General features: G+C 50.6%; 1 protein-coding gene and 1 pseudogene across 1 annotated transcript; one reads left to right on the forward strand and one right to left on the reverse strand.

The window, feature by feature from the left end:
* Nucleotides 1–257: 257 nt before the first annotated feature.
* On the reverse strand, nucleotides 258–1,680 carry LOC120844129 (annotated as a pseudogene).
* A 7,458-nt stretch (nucleotides 1,681–9,138) lies between these two features.
* LOC115317612 lies at nucleotides 9,139–14,187 on the forward strand. The gene is made up of 3 exons (XM_042288987.1): nucleotides 9,139–10,044; nucleotides 10,130–10,724; nucleotides 14,113–14,187. Exons 1-2 carry the CDS (start codon nucleotides 9,139–9,141, stop codon nucleotides 10,175–10,177), a joined length of 954 nt encoding a protein of 317 aa, XP_042144921.1. The 3' UTR covers nucleotides 10,178–10,724; nucleotides 14,113–14,187.
* The last annotated feature ends 373 nt before the right edge of the window (nucleotides 14,188–14,560 follow it).

Below are 14,560 nucleotides of genomic sequence, written 5' to 3' on the forward strand. Positions count from 1 at the left end.
CATTTGATCAGTCTTCTCGGTAGACAGCGGCATAATCTAACGAGATAAACCAAGCTTCATCACATTTAAGGTACCTATATTTGTATAGATGGTTCCTAATGCCTTTGAAAGAGTTGGGTACGTTAGAGAACACGTACATCTTTCTTTGTGCGTTGAGCGGATGCTCGAACAAAAATTTTAGATTGGTGCGTTTCCCCGCTGACTCCAAGCGCGTTCCACAATGTCCCGTCAGACCAAGCTTTTTCCAGATTGTCATTTCAACACCATCCACCACAGCAGTAGCTGCCTCGAGCAAACTTATTGCTTACAGAAGTAGCTAGCAGAGCGCAGTTCCCCTGGTAGCATTCTTAGACGCAGACTCACCAATCGGTTGTGCATAGTTATCTCCAAAAGGGCAAGACATGAACACCAATTCATGGTCGCCTCTTGTGCTCGTCTTCTTGCTCAATGAGGCACACGCAGCTGAGCATTTTGAAGCTGACACACTCGCTCTTCCGTGCTTCTATTTAGTTGAGCAGCATTATTCGATGCCTTGAAAACTGTTGCTTAGATGCCAGCTTTTTCATTATTGCAAAATAAAAAAAAAGTCAAAACCGCATTCAAGATTATGGCAATATAACGACCGACCGTTTTAACCGCAAGCCAGGCTAGACTGTCATTATCTCTTCGAAGCCTGTGCCCAGCTGGTGTATGAATGTGAAGTAGAAGATACAATAGCAGTGAGTTGTCGGTGAATCTTCTCTTTTTTTATCGTTTTCGCTGCAGAAACACACGCTATGATTAGTATCTGTTGAGCATTACGCGGATTTTAGCTCCCACAGCGAGGTGTTCGTTGTAGAGCGTTGTTTTAGATTTATAGGCTCTTCTGTGGCAAACATTTGTTGCCAAAGCCATAAAACGAGCATCCAAGTCGAGTTTCTGTCAGAAAAAACTTTCCCAACACCTTGAGTTCTTTTGGCACGGTGTCATTTCAACTTCTAGAATTCATTTTGATTTTAGAAGTCAAAATTTGGAGTGCTAGCACGAAATGTGCTGTTTCCTCAACTGCACAACCTTCATCTTTTTTGGAAGGAGTCAGCGGTATGTATTGCATTAGTCCTGTCCTTCGCTTTTGATTTTGAACCGGATGAATTCAAAGAGTATTGCTCAAGCCGACGCAAGAGTTACACTGCTTCTTTTCATGCTCAACAAGAGTGACGGTTGCATCTCCAAACTCCAGTTTTATCGACTGGGGCGCATGCAGGGTGAGCACTCAGAAATGTGCTTTCGGCTGTACGCTCGGCACAATGAGCGGCCTTGTGGAATGCCTCGAATACTTCTTTGGCAACATCCCAATTTCAGATCTTTATCGCGCAAGTGTTCCTCCATGATACAAGTTCAACCTTCATGTCAAAAGCAGATAACATCATCTGAAATTCTCCTTTGTTTTTTCTTCTGAATGAAACAACTTTGCAGAACATGGGGGTGTACCTGGTGAGAGCCGAATTTCCCCTCCCATGGGAACTGTTTGGTGACCCCAGGCTGTTGTCGGCAAGACAACGTATTCAGGGTAAAGACAGTCCCCTGTGGTTGTGGAAGATCCTTGTTACTTCACCACTGTCGACGACTCACAACTGATACAGCCGTTTTGTGCAGCTGTCGTCGCAAATCCCGATGCTGCTTCACCACCTGGCATGTCATTTTTAAATATGTTCTCTTCAGCTATTGGCATAGCTTTTGCACTGTGTTCCCCCGAACTTTGCGCGGCTGCGTCACCTGGTTTCAGACTCTGATCGTGTTGCGTTGATGATATCTTTTTTTTTTTTTTCCAATATGGAAGCTAAACAAATTGCCGCCTTGCTCGCAGTTTTTTTTTTTTTTTTTTTTAGGGCCAACGATAGGTACGGCAGCACAAAGGAAACATTTACGGCATAGCGTATTGTAGCAAAACTGGTTGTTTTAGAGCGTTGAGCAAGATTTCAACCCCGAGTTCGCCGTAGTAATTTGTCCTAATACCATACCACCCGCGAAGTGCTTCGCACAGAAAGTGTCTGTCGACATTTACGGCCGATCCTTGCAATGAATTGCACGTGCCCGTTGCACCCAACGATCGGGGTTCGCCGGAAGACTGAACAAAGTTACATTTTCTTTGCAAGTCCGGTAACCGGAATCGCAATTCGGAACAAAGTGCGTCCCATGCTCAGGAATGTAAGACAAGGCTGGTGCTGCAGGCTATGATGCACAAAAGTGTTAGCAGTCCGAGTGTAACAGCGTTACTGAAGACATGTTCGACACAACCAGAGACAGTGTAAACAACGGGGATTCGGCGAGACCGCGACGGTCTGCAGCGAGGGCCAGGACGGACCAGATCTTGACTGCCCTCCAGAAGGCAGAGCAGACGAACACAAAAAGGGGGACTAGTGGGGTCGCCCATTCCTACGGGGCGAGCAGTGCAGTCTCTTCACCTAAAGAGTTTGTCTTACACCGTGCTATGAGCCATGAGGCCAAAATTACTACCGTAATGGTTGAACACACTGCGTCAAAAAACAACAGCTTATGTTATGATTTCATTTTGCACTTTATCCCACACTGGTGAGCTATGAGAAATAAAGTTTTCGCGGAGGTGGCACATTTGAGACATAGTGGCCTGCTAACGCTTTCGCTGAGCGTTTTTTTTTTCTTTTGGAAGACAGCAGCAGTGAGAACAGTGGATGATATTGGATCATTTCATTCGAGTTCCTACGGCGACATTTCCTCTTCGAATTGCTGGTTGGAAAGCGTTGTTTTAGCTTTATTAGGCTGTCCTGTGGCACAGTTATTTCGTGTGCCACAAGGCATAAAAAGAGCGTCCGATAAGAATTTGGAGCAGTATTATGAAACACCGAGCCTTTGTTAAAAAAAGTCATGTTTAGGGGGATTTTGGGGGATAAATGATTTTGAAAATGATGATAATTTGCGTTCCCTTGAAATCAGTCTGCCAACGGTATTCATCGCGCGAAAGACGCCACTAAAGTTCCCATTGCCCTGCATGTGCGCTTTGAAATAAAAACAAATAAATGTTAACAGTTCCCTATGTCTGTACCCAAACACATCTTCTGTATACATTGGGTATAACACATAAAACTAGGTGGGTCGTGCTGTTTCATCGGTTCCTCGGTGTCCTGGGTTTCTTGAAATATCCGTGAGCCGGGATGGTCAAAGAAGTCGTGCGAAACTGCGTAGCGGCAGCCAAGTCACCAGAGGTTTGCTACGCCGCAAGACCTTCATGCAACAAGAGGTAGACGTTCAGCTTCTAGACGTTCAGCTTCTAAAGGTCAAATACCCCCTATTGAAAAACGCCAATATGAAGTCGGCTTATTGGAAATATTGTATTCCAATGAAGATGATGGAAACCAATAAAAACGTATTGTTATCCGATTAACCCAATACGCACGATGGGAATTCATATCGGAGCACAATATCCCGATATAGTATGCGGTTATTCGTATACAACAGGATATTGGAGCACAATATCCCGATATAACTTGCGGTTATTAGGTATACAACACGATATCGGAGCACAATACCCCGATATAATACACGGTTATTGGAATAGAATACGACATTGCGTGCATATTGGTGACCGACATGGACATACTGTACGGCCACACGATATACAAATATCGGTCGTCGATCATGGGACCAAAGGAGAATACAATATGATATCGCGCGCATAAATCTCAGAACGCGGATACCAAGTCACCAACATGAATTACGTTGGCATATCCACACGGCAATACGCGAGAAATATATTGGGTGTGGATACACACATAGTATAAACGTTCTGCGTTGCGAACACATTAACATTGATCGACAGTGCAAGTATGTACAGCTGTTAGTGCGGCACACAGTACGCACAGCCTCGCGCGTTTGAAACTAGACAAGCACCAAACCATTCAGAATAACTGTAGCCGGAACACCCGCCACGACCTACCTTTTAATGACAACGCCCAATAACGACGTGCTCATTGGAGTGATTGTTTTCCAACAAATGTTTATTGCAGTTGTAATGCAACAAAAGTTGATCGCCAAACGATAAACCCAACGTACCGGGATACAATTAGATGTTGCAACACAACATCGCAATACAACAAGAAACCATCGGTGTTGAGACACAACCACCAGATCGAATACGATATCAATACGAAGTTACCGACGGCGAGAAACACAACATCAAACACGATATGCTATTCGAAGTTACCGGTGTTGGGACCGAAATCGAACACGATACGTGGCAATGTCGGTTCGCACGATAAAATAATGAGGGTCAATAGGTTTGACAGGTCACGTGCATGTAGTTGCTTCTTACGCGCACATTTATCGATATTGACCCACCTTTCTGGGTAATCCTACGTGGTACACAAAATCCACGACGACATGCAAGCACATTTCACCCACCACTTTTCGTCGCCTGTTTCGCGAGATTCACTCACTGTACAAAAAACGACGTGAAAAATACGTGCATTTGCGCCATCAAACGATACGTTACAGCCTCGTTTTTCGAGAAAATAGTTTCCATCGCCAACCCGCGCGCGCGCGCGCAAGCTCGCGCTTCGGAAGCAGTTTGAACAGTTTGAACTTCGAACTGTTCGAACTTCGAAGGGAGCGAGCCTGGCGAGCCTGCGATGCCCGCGAGTCGGCGTGCTGCCGAGCCAGCAGAGCGGCAGAGCGGCCGAGAGAGCTGAGAGAGCCGACAAGCCGAGCATGCGCAGTGCGCAGCGGGCGGGCCAGGCGGGCGTCGGTTGCGCGACCCGGCGACCCGGCGGCCACCCGGCCAACCCGGCGCCGTCGCGCAGCCTGGCGCAGCGCTGCCGGCGGGATTGGCGTTCGTCGCACTCTGTGCTCGTGGGCATCGAGCGAAACCTACACACTTTCAATTGCTTCGAAAGGTACGTATACACGACTTTATTACTTGCAGCATTGAGTGCTTTGGTGTACGCGGATCAAAGTAAACACCGAAGGACAGAAAGGAGACGTGAAGTTTTTATATCGCGGCCTTTTTGAACGCATGTGTCTCCTGTTGAAAACCTCGAGCTGTGCTCTGTTGCAGGCGTCATTTCGACTGCGTGTAACGTCAGCCACTCTTCACACTCGGCTAGCTTTACTATCTTCTTATCTCATGTGCGAAATAGACGTAGAAACCAGCGCCGCGTCTCTTTCGGATACTCAGCCTCCAGCCCCCTTCCTTCCGGCGTGCCTTCTGCCGCGACCGTTCGGCGCATTGGATTCGCGGGCGCGTCAGGCTCGTTTCAAGCTGGTTCGAAGAGGCGTTGTTTGAAGCTGACGAGTCGCCGAAGTGTTACCGGAGCTTCTCTTTAGGAAAGTCGCAATCGACGCTCGGCGGCTCGGCTCTGAGCTCGTACGTTTCTCCTCCCGGGTAGACCATGAGTGCCGATGAACGAATTTGAAAAACGCTAGCGAGTGACTTTGTGACGCCGTCCAACTGTGCTTCTATCAACGGCGCAAAGCAAATAATGTACAAAAAAAAAAACACGTTTTTTATATTTTGTTGGCCATGTTTCACCTTAACGCAAAGTGAATCGCGGTTGAACGTCGGTTGACTCATTACTGTGCCTAGATTGTAACGGAACCTTTTTGGTGTGATCTTATTCTGATATCGTTATATCTCGCCTTTTCATCTTGGCTGCACATTTCTAGACGACATTCTACACATTGCACTCCTTGTCGACATGTCGCTGGTGCTTGAGACTAATTGGAATTCACTGTTTGCTCACTCCTTGGTGCACATATTTTATGTTCAACATCAGTTATCTCAAGGAGGCTCCATGAAACCCTGGAATTTGTTTAGAGGCACCTCTACATGCTGTATTAGAGTGCTGTTTTTTGTGTTGTAGGTTCGTACAAACCCAAATTGCACTTTGTAATATACCTTATGACTGTTTACTACAATTAAAGTTGCAATGAAACATTGGCCACGAGAGGTGGCTCGGCCAACGTGGCCGACAAATTCCTCGCATAATTTTCTCCGTGGGTCATTTTGGTTGTTGACAAATTGTCTTGTGAATAACAAATGTTATGCACCTATGTTTCTTCTACTTTTCAGACAGGTACTTCAGTTAGATAAACCCCAGCAAAGGCAGCAAGAGAGTCTCATAGGGTCACACCAAGGATAATGGCATTCTTGTCCGAGTCCCGTGTCTTCTCACCGAACTTCACTGAACATAATGGTACATTCCCTTTCCTTAACTTTCTGGGAGCCAAGGGTGAAATACTTGGCAGAGGGCATGACAGGCGGTCTGCGGAGAAGTCACGAGCTGGCGCGAGACAGTGCGTGCTGAGCGAGGCTGGAGCTGGCCAGGAACATCGGAGCCGGGCTGCCTGGCCTGGCCCATGCCGAACCCCGGAGCGGTCCACCAGCGAGGTTCGAAGTCCGGACCGGTAGAAACGGCGAGTCCTGGCCATCTAGCCTAGGCCATGACGATCCCGGGGTGATTCCACAGCGAGACTCGGGCAGTGATAGCCCGGGACAGCCAGTCTACCCAGCGCTGGCGTGGCAAGGACGATCCGCAGGCCTGGACACAGACTCCGACTGTGAGCTCTGATCGACGGGCGACAACAAGGGTCGGCGTGCCTGGACTGCCGGCTCCGAACGACGGGCAACCGTGAGGTACAGTCAACTAATTCGCTGTCTTCTTGTTGCTGTATGTCACTCCCTGGGAGACAGGCGGAGCGCATACCAATTGGACGGTGATTATTAGTAGCTAAGCGAACTCCATAAAGTAACCAACATTAAAATTGAAAATCCAACGTGGGGCTCGTTCAATATGCCTCTGCTTCTAGTCGTCCCCAGGGAGTCTCACGGATTCGTTGAGCGGGTTGTTCACTAACGCTAACGATGCCCGTTGAGACAAATATGTTGGAATTTTGGCGACTTGTCTCATGGCCGAGCTCAGCAGGCGTCTCCTCGAATCGAGTACCTAAAGGGCTCGAAGAACGAGGTTGCAGACCCGCTTTCTCGGGTACCCCAGATTAGTGGTTGGCAAGAGACGGGGAGCGCGGTTAAGATGTAAGAAAGTTGTCTTCAGAGGCAGAGGAGAGTCACGGCATGTTCGCTGGAAGGCAGGATAACGAGTGGCAAGAGGGGAAACAGCCAGGACTCATTGCAGATTTAGGATTTAGGCTTGGGGTGATGCGGTAGGCAAGTAAGCGCTTGTCGACGCCTGGAGTGCAGATGGGTTTTTGTCAGCGGGTGTTGGAAAGATTGCGGAAATGGCAGTTGACACCGGGAACACTGGTAGACAAGATTGTCAGCGGGTGTCGGGTAAACTGGCGGAAATTGCAGTTGGCACCTGGAATGCTGGCAGGCGAGTTAATGAGCACTAATATTTGTAACTGCTGGGCCAAGACGGCTAGTTGCTTTGCGTCAGTCCAACAATCGACGAAGGGCGGAGGGACGACTCTCCCTTGAGGGGGGTCGTTCCAAGAAAGCTACGAAATGATTTATATGATTCTTTCTCGACTTCACTCTGGCCGGTCGTGGCAGTGACAGCAAGACTTTTAATAAGTTATGTCGCGTCACGACCTGGCCGGGGATGCGGCGGTAGACATTTAGGTGGCTTGTAGCTGTCCAGCTTGCCTTGAGGTGTGAACGGTTCAAGCAGGCTTGCTCGCTGAGCGTGAACGGTGGAAGCGAGCCTAAGGCCCACTTCAGACGGGGCAATTTCCTCCAGCAACTTAACGTCGCAACACCAGCAACACGGGCCACCTGCGTTCACACGCTGCAGCCGAATTGCTACGACTTGCCATCATCATCATGAATTCGGATTTTTCTTGCACTATATAGACGCACAACTACGTGCTAAAAATGTGTTTTTATATCTTTGATTGGCGTTGAGAATACTCACTCATGTTTCTGAAAAAGTTTATTTCCAAAAACGATCCATTTCAAACCAGGACCAAGTCTTCAGCTGTCATCCTCACCACCACAGGGGTGTCACGTGAAAATATCGCGTCCCTGATTGGCTGCTGCCGCTTCAAACTTCTCCAGTTTGTTCGAGTTGCTTGTCTGTTTTGAGCTGAACCTGATCTCAGAAATTCGTGCTGATCTGGGAAAACCTAGGGAACAACCCGCCAGCAACCTCAAAATTGCTAGAAACGTTGCCCCGTCTGAAGTGGTCCTTAGGGAACTGAAATCAAGGGCAGTGGAGCTCTGGGTTCAAACCCACCTGGAGACGTTTCTTTTCTTTTTGCCTTTTTTTTTAGTATACTGTTAACGACTTCATTTTCGCGGGCTCAAATTTTCGCGAATCGGGCCAAAGCTGAAAATTTGAAATTATTCGCGGGTTCTAATTTTCGCGAACCGAGCTTAGCTTCCGTAGTGTTCACATATTGCCCGAGTTGTTCGCGGGACGTATTTTTCGCGTTTGTAGGCGATTCGCGAAATTCGCAGAAATTAGGTCCTCGCGAAAATTTAGTCGTTTATTGTATGTATATATATATATTTATATTTATAAATAATACTTTTTTTAAGTTTTAACGTATAGACGCATAATTTACACACTAAGTCACATTCAAAAGTGCTTTTATTCACACACTGGCTCCCTAGTGCTTGCAATAGCTTCTTGCTGAGCTATTGCAAGCTCTGCAAAGGGAGAGGCATCTTCCCACCCTTTGCAGGCTGTAAAGCTTGTGGGGATCGAAAAGAAGAAGAATAAAGATGCCTCGTGAGGCAGATCGAACTAGCTCGCGCTCAGGACGAGCGCGGGGTAGAACGGGCGTAGACACCAGTGAAGCGGCTGTCTTTTCTTCAGTCTCCACATTGGCGCCACAGCGTGGGGCCCGAACCCAGATTCCCGTACAGTCAGGTACGTTTAGCAGGCCTTCGCAGTCGCTGCGCCTATACAGACATTGGATTACTTCACCGCCGAGCTTGTTATAGTGACCGTTAAAATGTCAACTTCGCCCCCGCTTACGCGATCCCGTAGCCGCCCCAATGCAGCGAACACAGCTCGTGCTACCGCGACTGGTGATGGAGCGGAGGACTTGCGACCGGGCGCTGATATACCCACAGCAGACTTGGAGGTTCCATTGCCCGCTGAGAGCCTTTCCCCACCGGTGCCGCTTGCACCTCTCACCGCGTTGGGCCCATTGCCAGAACAAATGGCATTGTTCCTGGCGGAGATGTCGCGGCTCCTGCAGGAACAACGCCGTCCGCTACCACCCTTAGTTCCAACACCTCGGACGGGGACATTGCGTTTACATGCCGAGATTCCGAAATATTCAGGCTACGCAGATAGAAAATCGGTTGCTGATTTTCTTGACGAATTGCGTGAATACCAGGCGGTGTCTGAAATGTCTGAGGTTGAACTTCTATCACGCGTACTGCCGATCGCCCTCACGGGAAGCGCCGCGACATGGCGTCGGAGACAATCACCCTTCTCGACGCTACAAGACTTTTCGGAGCAGTTCAAAAATGAATTTCTGCCTCCCGATTACGGTGCGCGAATGCTCGATGAGCTTAGGGCGCGCACTCAGCACCGCGACGAGTCCCTAGTCGAGTTTGTTCGGGCGCTCCAAACTCTCTATGACAGGGCTGACCCTAGTGCGTCCGACTCAGACAAAGTGTCGCGGGCTATCCGGCAAAGCCACCCGCAGTTTCATCCCTACCTGCGTGGGCGGGTGTTCCGGAGTTTGGACGAGTTGGCCCAAGCAGCCCACCAGATCCAGGCGGACATCCTGGCCGAACTAAGATATCGGCCTCCTCCACCGCCGGAGGCTTGCCTGGAACCGTCCTGCGCTTGGACAGGCACGACCAGGCAATCCATGGACGAGCATGGGTCACGGCCAGTTCTCCCCGGAAGGGTACCCCGAGCGCTGGACCCTTACACCCACGGACTGGGCGATGGTGCTCAAGTCCGCGAGCATGGCCGCCAATACCAAGCCCCATCCAGAGAGCGATACCCAAGGGCCACCTCAGCTACTCTCCGCTGCTTCCGGTGCGGAAGTCTCGGCCACTTTCGCCGGGACTGCACCCGGCGGGTTTCAAACGACAATTCGGGAAACGAGGTAGGCCGCCGATAGCAGGGCCCTGTCTGTCGGTGGCTTCTCCTTGTTACAGGCCCTCGGTCACCCCACCGTCTCGGTTCTTCAGCAGTCTCGGCCCAGCCTCACGAGCAGCCCCGCCGGGGGCCTCCTGTGATGAGCCCGATGTTGCAGCACCTGGTGTGGCGCCCGCTCGAGCGCCCGATGACGCTCCCGCTCCCGGATTACGCGGCGACGCTCTCGCAGGCGCTCGCGGAGATGCCCCAGGTCCCGGCGTGGCGCCCGCTCGAGCGCCCGATGACGCTCCCGCTCACGGATTATGCGGTGACGCTCTCGGCGGCGCTCGCGGAGATGCCTCCGGTAGTACCAGCGCCGGTGCTTTCCCCGAGGCTTCCCACGGAGCGGTTCTCGGTGGCGTCCTGGTCCCCGACGAGACAACTCCGGAGAACAGACGTGACGACAACGGCTGCTCGCAGGAAGTGGCAGCGGCGTGGCCGCCCGTCGTCCACCCACATGCCAGAAAAATGGCTGATGCGACCACACCAGCGCGGCCTTCTGGAAAACCCGTAGACAAGTGTATGGCCCGTGCGGTCCAACCGGAACCCCGTGCCCACTACCGAACGGTGACCTGGGCGGGTCTACGAGACGTGACAATCCTCAGCATTTCATTGATCATGGGAATCCTAGCGACCATGGTATCATGGGTGAGTCGGCTGAAAGTCTATGACAAGCTACTTCGAATTTATAGGTTCCGTCCAGTCACGTACTTTATACCATCCCTTGACGCTATGCGTCACGAAAGTAGAGGTATAACAGAACCCTACATTGTGGTTAACATTGCCGGTCAACAGATCGCAGCTCTCTTGGATACCGGAGCTGCAATTTCACTTTTTGGAGACTTCGTTAGAAAATTGTGCAAAGACCGGAACATCTCAATGCGGCGTTCTCAGAGAGAGCTCCGTACGGCATCTGACCAACTTATCTCCGTCACTGAAGGAGCTCGACTGAAGCTGAGCTTTGATGGGCGACAATGTCGACAACATTTCACATATCTGCCGGGTCTCGCCTGCCCTATTCTTCTCGGTCGAGATTTCATCTCCAGGGAAAAAATAGTCCTAGATTTGTCAGCAGAAGAATATCGATATGGCTCGCAGTCCGCTACTTTCAAGTTTGCAGTCAGACCAATGCCTACGGCAGCTCGTCCTCTAGAGGGTACAATATGTGAGAGATTCCCCTCCTCGGGGTATCTGCACGTGGCAATGAAGTCATTTTCTGGCACCGACTCGGACCGTTCACGTATAGCGAAGCTTTTGGAGAATTTCTCACATATGTTTACAGAAACACCTGGGAGGACTAACATCCTCGAACACCGAATTGATACTGGAGACACTCCGCCTATCCGATTTAACGCGCGGCCCCTAAGTGTTCACAAACGCACACTCCTGGACGGAGCACTGAATGAGATGATTCGGACCGGAGCCGTCCGTCCCTCGAAAAGTCCATGGGCTTTTCCGGTTGTGTTAGCACCCAAGAAGGATGGCACCGCACGCCTCTGCGTAGATTACCGTCCTCTGAACGCGGTCACGAAGCGAGATGCATACCCCTTTCCATCAGTCTCGTCTGTTTTATATGCACTGGGGTCTGCACGGATATTCACAACCCTCGACTGTAGTAGGGGATTTTTGCAAATTCCCGTAGCAACAGATGACGTCCCTAAAACAGCATTTGTTTGCCCCAGGGGTCTGTTCGAATTTGTCCGACTCCCCTTCGGCCTATCTAACTCCCCTGCGAGCTTCCAGAGGCTCATGGATACAGTCTTGGGTGATGCAAAGTTTAACTATGCAATGGCCTACATGGACGACGTAGTAGTGTTTTCTAGTACTATCGAGGACCACCTTCACCATTTACAGGTCGTCCTGAAGCGCATGAGTGAAGCTGGTCTCACGATTAACCCTTCAAAAGTGCAACTTGCATCACCCAAAGTGGAGCTTCTTGGCTTCGTGGTCGACCAAGGATCGCTCCAGCCGCAAGCAGAGAAGCTCAGAGCAATTATAGAATTTCCCCAGCCACGAGACAAAAAAAGTTTACAACGGTACCTTGGCATGGTGGGATTCTACCGCGAGTTTATTGCCAACTGCGCTGATTTGGCCCGGCCCCTTCACCAGCTATTACGCCGGGAAGTTCCATGGACCTGGACTTCCGCTCAGGAACAAGCGTTTAAAGCGTTAGCAAATGCTATTGCGGATACTGCATCTCTGAGACTTCCTAATCTCAATGCTCCATTCGTCCTCCAAACGGATGCCAGTGATTACGGTATAGGTGCAGTATTACTCCAAGAACATAACGCAGCGTTGCGGCCCGTTGCATTCGCGAGTCATACTCTCACCGCGGCCGAATGTAACTATACGGTAACCGAAAAAGAATGTCTAGCTATAATATTCGCTTTGCGAAAGTTTGACATGTACCTAGATGGAGCGACCTTCACCATCCAGACTGACCATCAAGCATTAACATGGCTGAAAAACCTTAAACACCCCGCTGGACGCCTTGCCCGCTGGGCTCTGGCTTTACAGAAATATGATTTTTCCATTGAATACAAACCGGGAAGGTTCAATGTCGCAGCAGATGCCCTGTCACGAGCACCCCTACCCCCCCGAAAAGCGGATGACACAGCGGAACGCGTCGCTGTTGCTGACGCTGAAGTCTCCTGGGGTCTTTCTGTGAGCCGGGACGAGCTACGAGAAGCCCAGCAAAAAGACGACATGTGCCAAAAGGTATCTCGGTGCTTGACTCAGCCCCATCAAACCGATGGAAACAGGACGTATGGGTCGGTAGACGCATATGTACACAGCGAGGATAGACTCCTCCTTCGCTACATACCGCAGGCAGACGAAGCCGACCCCACAACGTCCCCTTTTCGTGTGGTCGTACCCCGTACATTAAGGCAAACTTTCCTCCGGTATTTTCATGACAGTGCGCTAGCGGGCCACAGTGACGGTCAGAAAACCTGCCAGAAACTGTGTCGCGTTGCCACTTGGCCGAGGATGCGCCAGGATGTTCTCCGCTACACACGCAGTTGCCTACGTTGCCAACAAGCCAAACCCAGGGGAGGTAAACCCCCTGGTTTGATGCAGTCAGTGGAAAGTCGTTATCCATGGGAGATTGTTTCATGTGACATAATGGGCCCCTTTCCACGCAGCCCCAAAGGAAACAGGTATCTCCTGGTAGTCACCGACCACTTCTCAAAGTGGGTGGAGCTTCACCCCCTCCGCCAACTGAGTTCCAGGACCATTTGGGACAAATTGAGGGACACCTTCACCCGCTTCGGGTTCTGTTCCCAATTAATTTCCGACAACGCATCCTACTTCACAAGTAAGGTTTTTGAGGACTGTTGCGCAACACTGGGCATCCAGCACAAGTGCACCACTCCTTACCACCCTCAAGCCAACATAGCTGAGAGGGTCAACCGGAACCTCAAAGCAATGCTAGTGGTATACACCGAGAGACATAAAGACTGGGACAATTACATCCCGGAAATGGCTTTCGCCACTCGAACTACGGAGAACCGTACGACAGGGTTCACACCTTCCCAAATAAACTTCGGACGCGAGCTGCGATTTCCCCTCGAGAACAGCTTTTCCGACGATAATCGAAGACCAAACACCTCGTACGCGAGATTCGCTGAACGACTTCGTGATAAAATCACCGACGCTGTGCGAGTGGCTCGACAAAATATTGAGTTAGCGCAGCTCGATCAGAGGAACCAATATGACCAAGGCAGGAGATCCCTAGAATTTTCAATAGGCGACTGCGTTCTCCGGCGCGTGCACCCGCTTAGTAATGCAGCAAAGGGATTCGCGGCATCACTAGCTCCTCGTTGGGAAGGTCCCTTGGAAGTTGTTTCACGGGTATCACATTTGGTGTATAGGTTACGACATGTCGAAGACGGGTCGTTAACTGGACCCGTTAACATTTGTGATCTGAAGCCGTTTGTTTCTAGACATGTCACCCTTTAGGGATGTCCTAAGAAACACAGTCCCCGTCAATTTTTGCCACACGAAAGATTGTTGCTCATGGTTATTTTCTATCCAGGCATGCCACCTCGACGCAGCAACACCCATTCCTTCCGACGCTCTCGGAGCCGCTCCCGATCCCCCCTACGCCCCCAATTCAATCCACGGGGCCACTCGCGCCGCGCCAGGCGACATAACCGCCGTCAGCAACCGCCACGCACTGCCGAGGCTGCCACCTGGTGCGTGATGGAGGCCGGTCGAATGGTCACATTCGCGTCCCGGATGGCCTGGGAACACCAACCTCAAGTGCCACAAGGGACTGCACCAGAAGACGTTCCCCATCCCTTCCGGCGACGGACACTGACGGAGCGCTGTGCTGCAGATCTACCCGCCGCCTACGACGAGGAAGAATATGCCGACATCTGTGAACTTTGCCGCGTCCCACTCATTTCATGCGAACAACATCATCAAGGAGCACTTCACCACGACCGAGAAGACCACCAGCGGGCGCTGGTGCGAGCTGGATC

Source organism: Ixodes scapularis, unplaced genomic scaffold (assembly GCF_016920785.2).
Source record: "Ixodes scapularis isolate PalLabHiFi unplaced genomic scaffold, ASM1692078v2 PGA_scaffold11__112_contigs__length_91849675, whole genome shotgun sequence".
In the NCBI taxonomy this organism is placed as follows: domain Eukaryota; kingdom Metazoa; phylum Arthropoda; class Arachnida; order Ixodida; family Ixodidae; genus Ixodes; species Ixodes scapularis.

Bases quoted from the DNA above. Each gene is read 5' to 3' on its own strand.
- LOC115317612 (XM_042288987.1), top strand. From the start codon at position 9,139: ATGGCATTGTTCCTGGCGGAGATGTCGCGGCTCCTGCAGGAACAACGC. The intron at 10,045-10,129 runs GTAGGCCGCCGA...TCGGTTCTTCAG, and splicing joins ACGACAATTCGGGAAACGAG to CAGTCTCGGCCCAGCCTCAC.